Below are 11,901 nucleotides of genomic sequence, written 5' to 3' on the forward strand. Positions count from 1 at the left end.
ATGTAGAAATTATACCATTTAATATCACAACAGTAAGAAAATATACACAACAGGTAAAAGATTACAAGAAAAACCCTTTTGTTTTAGTATTGAAAAGTTTAGCAGTAAAAATATCACAGTCTGTTGAATAAAACTTCATAGAGGAAATAGAACAGTTTAAAATAAACTGCTAAAAACGGTATTCAAAATCTTATCCCCAGTCGGGATGGATGACAAAATGGCGTGGTATGACGGCGTGCGGGCGGATGTAGTGGGAGCTCCAGTTCTCCACCACGTCATCATTCCTGTACTCCGGCAGGTGGTGCCACGTGGTGTGCATCCAGCGCTCTTTGCGCGTGCCTGGAGACAGCAGACGTAGGTGGTTGAAGCGCGAATTCTTCTGCGCCGTTTTGCCCCTGACTGTCAACTTACTGGTATCGGCGTATGGTCCGTTTCCTTTTCCACTGCAAAAAGGCAAAAAATATGCATTACACCTCAAGTTAAGTAATGTCTTTGTTAAAAATTCGTAGTGCTTGCATATACCCAATTTCCATTGTGCACACTGCACAGACAAGAAAGGTGCGTCAAAATGGTGTAAATATACTTTTTATGATACGCTCAAGAAGCATACCTCTTGTTAATACAAGTTTAAAAGTTCTCGTGACCAGTTAAAGGATGTTGTTAAAATAGATAATGCTGTAATTTTGCTAAGATCTCACTATAATAAAATGCAAATCGTATTCAACAAGACGCAGCAATTACATGTAGCAGTCTAAATTAAGTGTATTTGCTCAGATGATTGTTAAACTCTGAAATAAAACTTCATTTATTATTTTTTTTTGTTTTCTATTTATGTAATTTTATTCGGGTAAATATATGCTTGATTATCTTACAGACGATGTGAACAACTCTGTCATACGACGTCACATAGTTACGCTGATGAGAGGGTCTTATTTTCATACGTTTCTATAGTGTTAGTAAGTGGATGGAAAATAGAAGATATTATTGTTTGTGCTTCAAGAAAAGACATTAATTGTTTGGTGTATGTGTGCTTCAAGAAATCTACAAGAGACGTGTAAAGTTTGGTGTACGCAAGAGACCCATGACCAGTCTCGCGTACGCTTACTGAGTAAACGCGTATGCGAGACTAGCTCTGCGGTTCCAACGATGGCAAAATATATGGTAGAAGGAGAAATACAGAAGGCGAATTAAAAATACAGTAAAATTAGAAGATGAATGTATAGGAGAGAACCATACAAGTTCTACGAGGTTATCAAATTTCAGTACCGTAAATTTTTAGGAAATCTCCCGTTCTCGCTGAAAAACGGAATGTATAGCTTAATAACAACTTTGAACAAACATTTTGTAGGTTCAATTTCATTTGTGTTTTACTAAATCCAATAACAACTTTAACCCTGGCCAATCACAATGTCACGAATTCATTGACAATCGGTAAGTGTAAATAAGTAAGATAAACTATACATAATATATCGGCCGGTATACATCTAAATGAACACAGCTTTTTTTTAGGTTAAAATTATTTAAACAATTCGGTACATTACGAAAAATAACCGGTTAACTTTTGAAATCATTACCTTTCCAAGGCGTTGATGACCTGCTCCAATCTCTTTTTCTGCTCCGAAATGTTTTTACCCATTAACTTTTCACCAGCGAGAGAATTAAAGAACCGAAGAGCCACTTGGCGCTCTGGAATACAGTTGGAAATTCACAATTTATTATATGTACATTAAATATTTTACAAAGACTCAGACATTAGAGTCAATATATATCTACACATATCCATTATAGTAAATGTATTTTCACATGTCTACCTGTATCATTTGCACCCAGGAGCCACTTGTCCACCACATCTTTGGCGTCAGGTTGTAAACTTTTATTTAGGGTTCCCTCTATCTTTTGCCTCTTTTCAGCCATGCGCAGAACTTTTTCTATGACCTTTCTGTCGGCGTTGGGAGCCAGTTTCATCCATTGTTCAGCTTTATCTAAAACTTGGGGTTGAAGAGAGTGCCTAAATTCCTGAAATATAATTGTTATTAAAGGATGAAAAAATTGTATAAAGTTACGAACGTTTATTTTATCTTGGTTTTTTTGGCTGCTTTGTTAAATAAATGTCATAGTTTAATTGTCTAAAATTTAAAATTTCGCGAAATTAATTTCACCGCGAACCATTATACCATTAAGTCGAGAAATAAAATCGTCGCAAATATTTGTTGGTTTACAGTAACATACTGCATACAGTAGCATAATTTCTTAGAGAACACTATAAAATACAATCAGTTTACCTGTCTCAGGGCTATATCTTCCTGTGCGGTGGCACCCCCTAGGTTGGTCAGACTACGGTTCACGTTGGGTACCCTGTGGTGCATGTCGGTCTTGCTCCTGAGTAGAGCGGGACTAGACCGGGTCAGGTCACCCAGCTTAGTGGGGGATCTCATCCCGGGGTCTTTACGGGGGCTGCAGGATCGTAGCCGAAGTTCTGGTACTAAACGAAAATACAGAGTAACTACATGTATATAGCACCGATATCATTAAAACTAACTGTGCAATATAAGTGCAAATTGTAGGTGCCCATAAATGTAAATTCTCAATATCACATTTGAGCCTTCTTTATCCAGACATACCAAAATTAAGGAAGTATATTTTAATACAAATAAAAGAAATGTTAGAATAGTTTACATCATCGCTGTACATATTATAAGGTTTTAAAATCTAACTTTAATTTAAACTTTCATTGCGAAGGCAGTCGTAAGTTTAACTACATGTTTATAGTGTTAATCCAGTCTGTTATAATATTCTTTTCATTTGTAGATACATGAATAATATCCATCAACCAGCAACACCTATTCTATAAAATGCTATAAAATGTCTGTTATAAGCAATATTGATTTCAAACTTGAAGTACAGTGAAACACAAAGGAAGCGAATATTCCTAAAACGAATTCACGATTATAACAAAGTCGATTACATTTATTGTGGTATAAACCTTTTTGATATAGCTAATTACAGTTACAACGAATCAAAATCGGTCGATATATGCACTGCATCGGTATAAATCAAAAGAAATACTAAAACTCAGTCTGACTTTCAGTTGACACACACGCAGCTTTCGGATTTTTTCCCCATTAATTTGACTCACGTGAATTTTCTCTATTAACTTTCTGTGGTCCTTGTAAACTGGTCAGTGATCGCTTAATTGGGGACGGTGCTTTAGGGGTGGGGGAAATATTCAAGGCCTGCATCTCTTCCTCGACTGTCTCTAGTCCACATCCTGTTAATTGATTAGAATCATTTACCCCTCCAGTTAGAAAGGACTGTAAGCATGCTTCATTTTGTTAATAAGTTATTGTATATACTTATATATATATACATGTATATGAGTTCTCCAATTAGAGACAGAACTGTATTACTAAGCATGCTGGATTTCGTTAATAAGTTAATGTATATACTTATATATATAAGACTTTCACGTCTTTGATGTTACTTTTTTGTTAATTAGATAGATCAGGTAGACCTTCCCATTTTTCGATGTGATTTGGTTATACCTGTCTGTTCAGACTTGAGGTGAAGGGGCGGATCATAGTGCTCGATTTTGTCGTCCGTGGATGAAAATCGAGACGGCATCTGCCAGTTGTTGAACGTCTGCAAAGTGGAAAAAACACGGGGTTAATCTCAACACTATCGTTACACATTGCATTGTCTATTCTGATACTAAATCTTTAGTTAAAAAACCTGATTTTCGACAAAGAATCATTTCGATATATATTATTTCTTTGCATTGTAACTGAGTGAATGCAGGTATATATGCATATATACGAAATTATTTGCGCCAAAAAGTTTACGATTCAGGCGTGTCATTGCTAATATTCGTACCCAGCTGGAGGTTATCAAACTGAAAGGCCGAAAGCCTGTGGAACGAGCGAAGCAATAACGCATTTGTTATGTTTATACAGAGAAGGGAGAACCATTATTATACAAGATTTACATTTAAAATGAGCTGACAAGTCGCATAAGATATTTCATATATACCCCATGTTGTGTGCCGTTTTGCTGAGGTATAGTTGGAAACAGATACGGACTTTTACCTATATATAAGAGCGATCATGAGCGCAAACTATGATAGGTTAATAACTATATGTCTATTAGTAAGGATATGGATGTAATACCGGTATGGTATCGACGTCAGGCATTAAAAGAAAACTTTGGCACTGTGAAGGAAAAAAAAACCCTTAAAACAAACTTTCATTCTCATAATCAAATGCTACATTGTTATCAATGATCGATTACTGCCCGTTATCATTGGGCTTTATTTCGAATATTCCGGGGTATGAATAAAATGTACATAGTTCCATGAATGCAATTTATTATTTCTTTTTTGAAGCGAGAAGCTGAAATGAGTCAAACGACATTTGGTCAATAAACTGCAATTACTACAAACCCTAACTGCAGTGTTTGGCAAACAAGAGAAATGAAGCCATAATAATGGAACATTGTTTGTTGAATTAGACAGGAATTTAATGGTAGAGAAGGAGTAGAAATTGATCATTAAAAAACTACCCCTGATTGTAAATATGTCAATCCAGGCCTCTTTTGGTCTCCTACCAAACCGTTTCATTTGAAAGAAGGAGTTTAAAGTTCTGCATAGCGCAGTGTTAAAGACACAGCTATAGTTATTTTCATAGTTTGGGTTTTAAGGTGAGATCGTGTAAAGGTTTTTCTAAAATGTCCACACAATGACAGCGTTAATTTATGGCTTTAGACGTTTTCATTTCAATGTGTGCCCACGGAGAGCTTTATGATGTTATGCAATATCGTCAAAAATCATTTCATTTTGTAAATGAAATGCTAATATAAAGTAAATTCACAATGAGCATGCTGTTAAGAATCTTACGATACAATGTTAGCATTTCAAATTGATCATAATTTTCTGTAAACGTTATCTTATACGCCCTAGGGTGTATATATTTCGCAAATGCTAGAACAGACCATAGTTTCCACAGAAACCCCTCTATATATCGCTATGTTACAAACAGATTCAGTCTGGGTTTGAATTACAGATAATTACAAATACACGTGTACCTTAAAGGAAAACATTTTTGATGACTATAATTCAAGCAGTATTCTGTAGAAAAATCAAATTATTTCAGCGGTTGCCTATCTTATATTTTTACAAATAATAGTCAACACACAAATTGTACACAATTATTTTCTCTGATGCATATATCTATGGAACTAACTCTTTACACGAAATATTAGTTTTTCTGGTTTGTGATGATTCGAGATCTTTTTTTTTTTTTTTTTAAAACATTCTTTGTTGGAATGACATTCCATATGTAGAAAATGCAAATTATACAAATGCTGAACTGTAATAATATAAATTAAAGAATTTGTCAACAAGTGCGATATAATGACGTCACAAACTTTTCAGAGTTGTGGGGGGGGGGGGGGGGGGGGGTGAAATCTTACCTGGCGGTTGTTGGGGGCCAACATGATGTCCGCCACTGTCTCCCTCTTCTTCTGGAATGGCTACAATAAAAACACAGACAGATAGATGACTAGAACCAACGTAACACAAATTCCATCCACTCCATTCCATATAACATTGCACTCACATAGAGAGAGGAAACGGGGGCTGGTAGCTTTAAATGACAACACTGCGGGGCTGGTTACCGAGAGTGGTGACAGTAAACATTAAGCCATTTAAATTAAAAATTCTGATCCCACATATCAATATTTGTTAATTGCTTCTATCATTCAAGCATAACCTAAATATTGAAGATTATCGGCGTTGATTAGGAGGGGTTTTTTTCTCTTTAGAAGAACGAGGTACAATAAAGTGCAGGTGATTTCACTGTAATCTTTAGCATTTCAAATGAAGATTTGGGGAAGAGTGGGTCGTTAATGAGAGTATGACTACTGGTATTCGGTAAATTGTATAACAGCTTACGAATCTCAAGTTGCATATTAATTAAACGCTTTGCAACGATCGAACCAAAGTGATATGCATGTCCTCATAGGGCCAATATTACAGTTCAGTTGCGTCTTGATGCAATTTATTGGTTAAAAAAAAATTACCCCGTAAAAAATGACCCTGTTGACCTTTTTAGTAATCTTGAGTTGTAAAGACCCTTTTCACCAAATATTGTCGAGGTTGAGGCGTCCAGACAGACAGATGGAAGGACGGACGAAAATCCACATACTTTAAGGTGGTATGCGACACCTCCATGTTCTGACGTATTATTTTATTATCAAAATACACAATAAAATCATGTATAATTTTGTAGATAGTTTCTTTTCCAAAATTGTCTCCTAACAGACTAGCGCATTGGGTTAGAGAGTTGCCTACGGATTTGCAAGTCGTGAGTTCGAATTCCGCTGGGGATTTTAAAACTGTTACCTTTCCCAAAAAAAATTAAACGTAATTTTTGGTTTATTATTGTAAAATTTGAAAATTCTAAAATGGTGAAAGTATTTTAATTTTAATAATCATAATGTATACTTTAATCCAAATTGATATCGATAGATGTCCCACACACTTTAAAGACTGGCATCAGAGACAATATTTTAAAAATCTCTTTGGATATGACCAATGAGATTGTAGAATTCGGATATAAAAAAAAAACCAACCCACAACAATGGTAGCATGCAGTTTCAAAGACAAACGAAGGAATTATTCAATGTCTTATAGAAACTGAAATAATAGGCACAATTATCAATAATTAAGATCAATGTTTTTCGGATAATGGTTCGTACCTAAAAGCATTGTTCTTAGGTCATATTTTGAAAATGCAACAATGAAAAACTCTCTTCTTTTTCTGATCAAAATGACTTACCCATACTCGCACCATATCTAAATTTGCATTAAGCAAAACAATTCAACGTTGCACATTACTGTAATTAATGACTTAATGAGAAGATAAGCTTCGGATCGAATTCAAATTCTGTTTGTTCTTGAACAATGCCGTTGAACTATTTGAATGGGGCTACATGTCATTATGCGTACGCCTGGGAATTTAAAGGACGATGTCTTGATGTCTAACGATTTCTTGCCTCGATAAAATATACATATATTGAAGGATCATTCTAAAGTGTATATTTATTGAATATGAAATTCATGTACCTGTTAATTGATTTCCTAATCAAAAATTAATCGAACTTGTCACTATATTGAAGTGTTGGCAAAATTCATCTTGAAGTGTTGGCAAAACTCATCTTCAAAAGATATTTTGCCAAATTGACTACTCTCCTGGGGGTTTTCTTTGAAAGAAAGACAACTCCTATTAAATTCCGAAAATATGGGCAAATCTTTGAAATAAGGCATGAAAATACCGCATGAAAGGATCCGATGCATAAGAAAAATAAAAATTAAAAACCCACCCTATATACCCGAAAACTTCTTTCGATCTATTTGATGGATATTAATCAATATATCAATTTTGCACTTCAAATATTGAATCAGATCGACTGCATGGTACATGCATACCAAAATCTACATGCAGTATACTTCATTTTTCGGGACTTTTATGACAGTATGGGCTTCATCAATGATTTGCAGCAGTAAAACTTGAAGATTACCAACCCTTCTCTACAATCACAGGCACTTGTTTCTGTAATAACAGTTTACCCTATAGTATGATATACAGGTGCATGTGTCCATGGGCTTTTTTTGCGGGGGCGGGGAGGGGGGCGGAATCTGAGGGATAATTGTGTTTTCCGTGGGGGGGGGGGATGATTGTGTATTCCGGGGGGGGGGGGTTATAATTTTGTGTTTCGGGGGGAGGGGCTCAGAGATAACTGTGTTTTCCGGGGGAGGCTTTTTTTCGATAATTTTACAATATGTGAATTTAAGGAATTTTGATATTTTAAGGGGGACCCCGCCCTTCTAGATCCGCGCATGCTGCGCCTACAACCATCAATTTAAAATATCACATTCATATATATTTATATTTACATCAAAAAATATTACAACTTCTTTTCATTGATATGTAGACTACTAGATGACCAAAATGATAAAGTGGTTAGATCGATTAAGACATGATTTGGGTTCAAGCACGAAATTCTAATCATATACCAGAACTTTAATTATTTTGTTTTCCTTCATATTTATAACACTTACTTCCAAAGACTGCAGTCCAGGCCTGGGGGCCATAAAACTTTTTGATCTCAGTCTCACTTTTACAAAAGGAATGTATAGTGGAAAAGTGAGACTGAGATCGAAAGTGAGCTCGTCTAAGTTTTATGGCCCGGGGGCCAGAAGTTATCGATCAAATTGTATATGTTTTACTAAAAGCACTAAATATATCTGCAAACACTCTTTAATTCTACGGATAACTTTCATAGATCTTACAGCATTGGGGAAAGGGGGGGGGGCGGCAAAAAAAGGGCTCAAAACCCTTCAACCAGCTTTGGTATGTTATTTTTTCCGTTTTGTTTGTCAGGGATTTATGTGTATAACTACATACGCAGTACTTGACGAACAAAGTCATCGTGACTTCTAAAAACCAATGGGACTTCATCGTGCTTTCAGACCGAGGCAGCTAGAACACTGGAGATGTAATATTAATTCAATTGTCGTTTTCGAATCCCGTCTCCTTTACCATCTTAATGTTCATGTGTTCTTCCATCTTCATATAAAAGATATGATATCAATAGTTTGTATTTTTTACACGGTTAAAGCTATGAAAATCTAGTAAAAATCCATATACCGGAACTCAAGACCTAGTATAAGACTGTTAACTTTTTCTAGTATGTACATACCACAGAGACCACTATTTCCGGAAGTTTTTCGGACTCCGGCATCCTTTATATTTTCCAGAGTCTGACACTGAACCACTTAGATCCGCTCCCTGCCTTATCCTCGCCGTACATTAGGTCCGAATAAAGTCAGCCCATTAGTGATTAATGTTATATGCACTGGTCTGTGTTTTAGGCTTAAAAGATTGGTGAATTAAGTCTGATAAGAACTGTTTGAATAGTAAACCTACAGAAGTAATCTATCTGGATTAAAATTATTATTTAACGGCAGAAAGGGAACTAACCTATAAGGCAAATACATAAAACTCATTTGATTCGATTTGTTTGATTTAAGACGGTCATTTTTATTGTATTTTATTGGATTAGTCGGATTTGATCGCTCACAACAAAGGCTTTTCCATTGTACTTATTAGATATGTCAAAATATTGAACATTATTTATAACAAAATATTAAACATTGGTTTCTTCACAAGATGAGAGAGAGAGAGAGAGAGAGAGAGAGAGAGAGAGAGAGAGAGAGAGAGAGAGAGAGAGAGAGAGAGAGAGAGAGTCTAAATGTAAGACTAAAATAAATGAATATTTACTAGATAAGATTATTACTATACTTTGTAATTATGGAATTGATATCTCGAAATCAATCAGGGTGAAGTATTTAAGCCATATACTTAATGACCCAGTTATTCATTACTTTGAAGTTTCCATAGTCTACATTACGGGGCGGATAAAGGCCAGGTGAACCATTGCTGTCTTATTGTTGTCCCATACAGAATTTTCTATACAAATTCTGAATCAAAAGATTTATTGACTTTGGCCGGTAGTGAAATATAAAGGTTCCCTTTTCTTTTTGTTTTTTTTTGAAAGTCAGTGAAATAAATGCAGTTGTTCTTTTTTTTTCTTCATCTAGGTGAAAGGTAAAGTCAAATGCCTTGACTTTTAACGCGCAGCAAACATTTTTTTAAAAAAGTAATGGATTATGATTTTGATGAATTTGAGTTATTGCCCTTTTCTGTTTTTCACTTTTTTTTACCATACGTCCCATAACAATGGGGGAGAACTCTTTATCTGTAAATTTTAGAAAAATGTAGTGTAAGGGGGGGGGGGGGGGGGCATGATGCTACGTTCCTGCTGTACAACAGATGGGAAATAGTTCACATCACGATGTAGATTTACAGACAGTGAAGAGACTAACACGTTTTAAATACCCTCTTTGAACGTGTAAAATACAATTGATATATACATTGTACTATGCATGAGTATCATCATTGTAAAGGTGGAGGATATTTGGGTCCATTGTTACAAGTTGTTAAGATTTCCTCCGACTAAACACACGATTAAATGGAGGTTTAATAACGTATTTGTCAGGGGCACCGAGGTCCTACAAACTAGATAATGCAACTTAACTTTTTCAACGTGTTTACAAATTCTGCAAACTGAATTCCAAAATACGGACAAAAAATTCAAAATGCATATCTTTTATAAACGATAATTACACAGGAACTTCAAGAAATCGATAAGAATGGATATGATTATAGCGCGTTTTGAGGACGTTTTCTTAAGTATGGTATATCCTAAGGCAAAAATCTTATTATACCTAGTGTATTCCACGACCCACAAAGCATGCGTATTAGCGGAGTGTAATAGAACTATAGGATCATTAAAGTTGCTGTACATAGAATTTGTAGAAACTGTCTCTAAGCTTGGTCTCAAGATTTCGGGGGCTTAACAACCCATTTTGTACAAGTTTGGACCAGGCAAAATGATTTTAGAATTAAGTGTTTTGTATTGAATACTTTCGCGAAAATTCCATAGCCACTTGTTTAGGTACACAGGCTTGACTTTGATTGATGATGAAATTACTTTATTACAGATAAATGTATTGCGTCGAGAATTAGAGAGTAAATAGTTAGGTTACGCAGAAAAAATTGATATCGCCGCGAGAAGAGAAAGTAGAGAAAATTGTGTTTTGTAAATTTTAGATTTAATGAATCATTAAATGGCTTAACTGATACACATAAAATTTTATTCAAAAGTTGCATGCTGTCATATAAATGAGAATTTTGTTCATTAACATTAATTATCATATCGTTAAATAACAAAACAAGCGACCGTAACATAGACGTTACACTACTGGCAAAGCTCGTGGATTTTGGTTGCTAGGGAAGTACTAGTCCACTTATGTAGCTTAACACAGGTTTAAAATAAAGATTCTTACCTCCACTTCATAGTTTGGCTCCTCCAATTGGAATTCCCTAGGCCCCAAGAAATCCTTGTGTGTGGTAGTGTTGTATTTGTCCCAGGAGCGCTTGGATCCGGCGGACGGAGGGAGCAGTCCCTCGCTGTTGTCATTCAGCATCCGGAGTTGTCGGGCCATCCAGTTTCCCGGGGGAATCGGATCAGGAATATCCATCGCCGTTTTGATCGGAGCATTGGCTACTTCAGCGGCCATGTCCGCTTTTCACAGACTGCCGAAATAAAAATTTCGCCTCAATTCCTCCGAATTTTTCACTCTCTCCAATTTGTGCCACCTTCTCACTGCACTTTTAATCCATTGTTGTGTCTTTTAGTACTCCCAATTGGTATTAATCGTTTGTTTCTGCATTTAGCGCATTAAGGAGCAAATCTCTATCGCTGGCAATCGTTAAGACGATTTAAAGAACTATGTGTATTTCCTCCACATAACACACCAGCATAGATATATTGCTAATCACTTTGATCTAATTTGCATATTTGATAAAAATTCTATAAGAGGTCGCCTAAAGGTTTGACCCGAATATGGAATACACAGATCCCTTATGTTCGCAAGTATCAACAATTCTAGAGACAGTTTCTAAAAGGAATTTTACTCGGTGCAAGAAGCGTTATCTACAAATGTACAATAATATAAAGTCAAACTTAAAACCATTGTTTCCCTTTAAATAAACCAAATATGTTTTTTTATTACAAATTGAAAACCCGACAAGGTATGAATTATTCGACACCAGAATACTATGCACCGATGGCTCCAACTTGTTAATGACCTCACTTTAAAAACCCATTGTCATAAAACAATGGACCGTTTTATCATATCTAACTTGATACATTTATATCATTTACCCGACTCCCCGTTGCTATGGTCGCGCTTCCATGGATACCGAGGGAACGACGCCCATT

The 11,901-nt window shown here is 35.7% G+C and overlaps 1 protein-coding gene across 5 annotated transcripts; it reads right to left on the reverse strand.

Annotated features, from left to right (window-relative positions):
• Nucleotide 1: 1 nt before the first annotated feature.
• LOC105324877 (uncharacterized) lies at nt 2-11,571 on the reverse strand. 5 transcript variants are annotated; one of them, XM_011424102.4, is made up of 9 exons: nt 10,964-11,560; nt 5,464-5,523; nt 3,543-3,639; nt 3,137-3,268; nt 2,283-2,482; nt 1,812-2,016; nt 1,575-1,686; nt 1,267-1,296; nt 2-443 (listed from the first exon to the last, which is right to left on the reverse strand). In XM_011424102.4, the coding sequence occupies exons 1-9, from the start codon at nt 11,195-11,197 to the stop codon at nt 191-193; spliced, it is 1,323 nt and encodes a 440-aa protein (XP_011422404.3). In that variant the 5' UTR covers nt 11,198-11,560; the 3' UTR covers nt 2-190. The 5 variants fall into 5 exon arrangements, with proteins under 5 accessions (XP_011422404.3, XP_011422406.3, XP_011422407.3 ...); XM_011424104.4 differs by lacking the exon at nt 10,964-11,560 and adding an exon at nt 8,755-8,908; XM_011424105.4 differs by lacking the exon at nt 10,964-11,560 and adding an exon at nt 6,831-6,906.
• Between the last annotated feature and the right edge of the window lie 330 nt (nt 11,572-11,901).

The sequence above is a fragment of the Magallana gigas genome, chromosome 2 (assembly GCF_963853765.1).
Source record: "Magallana gigas chromosome 2, xbMagGiga1.1, whole genome shotgun sequence".
NCBI classification, from domain to species: domain Eukaryota; kingdom Metazoa; phylum Mollusca; class Bivalvia; order Ostreida; family Ostreidae; genus Magallana; species Magallana gigas.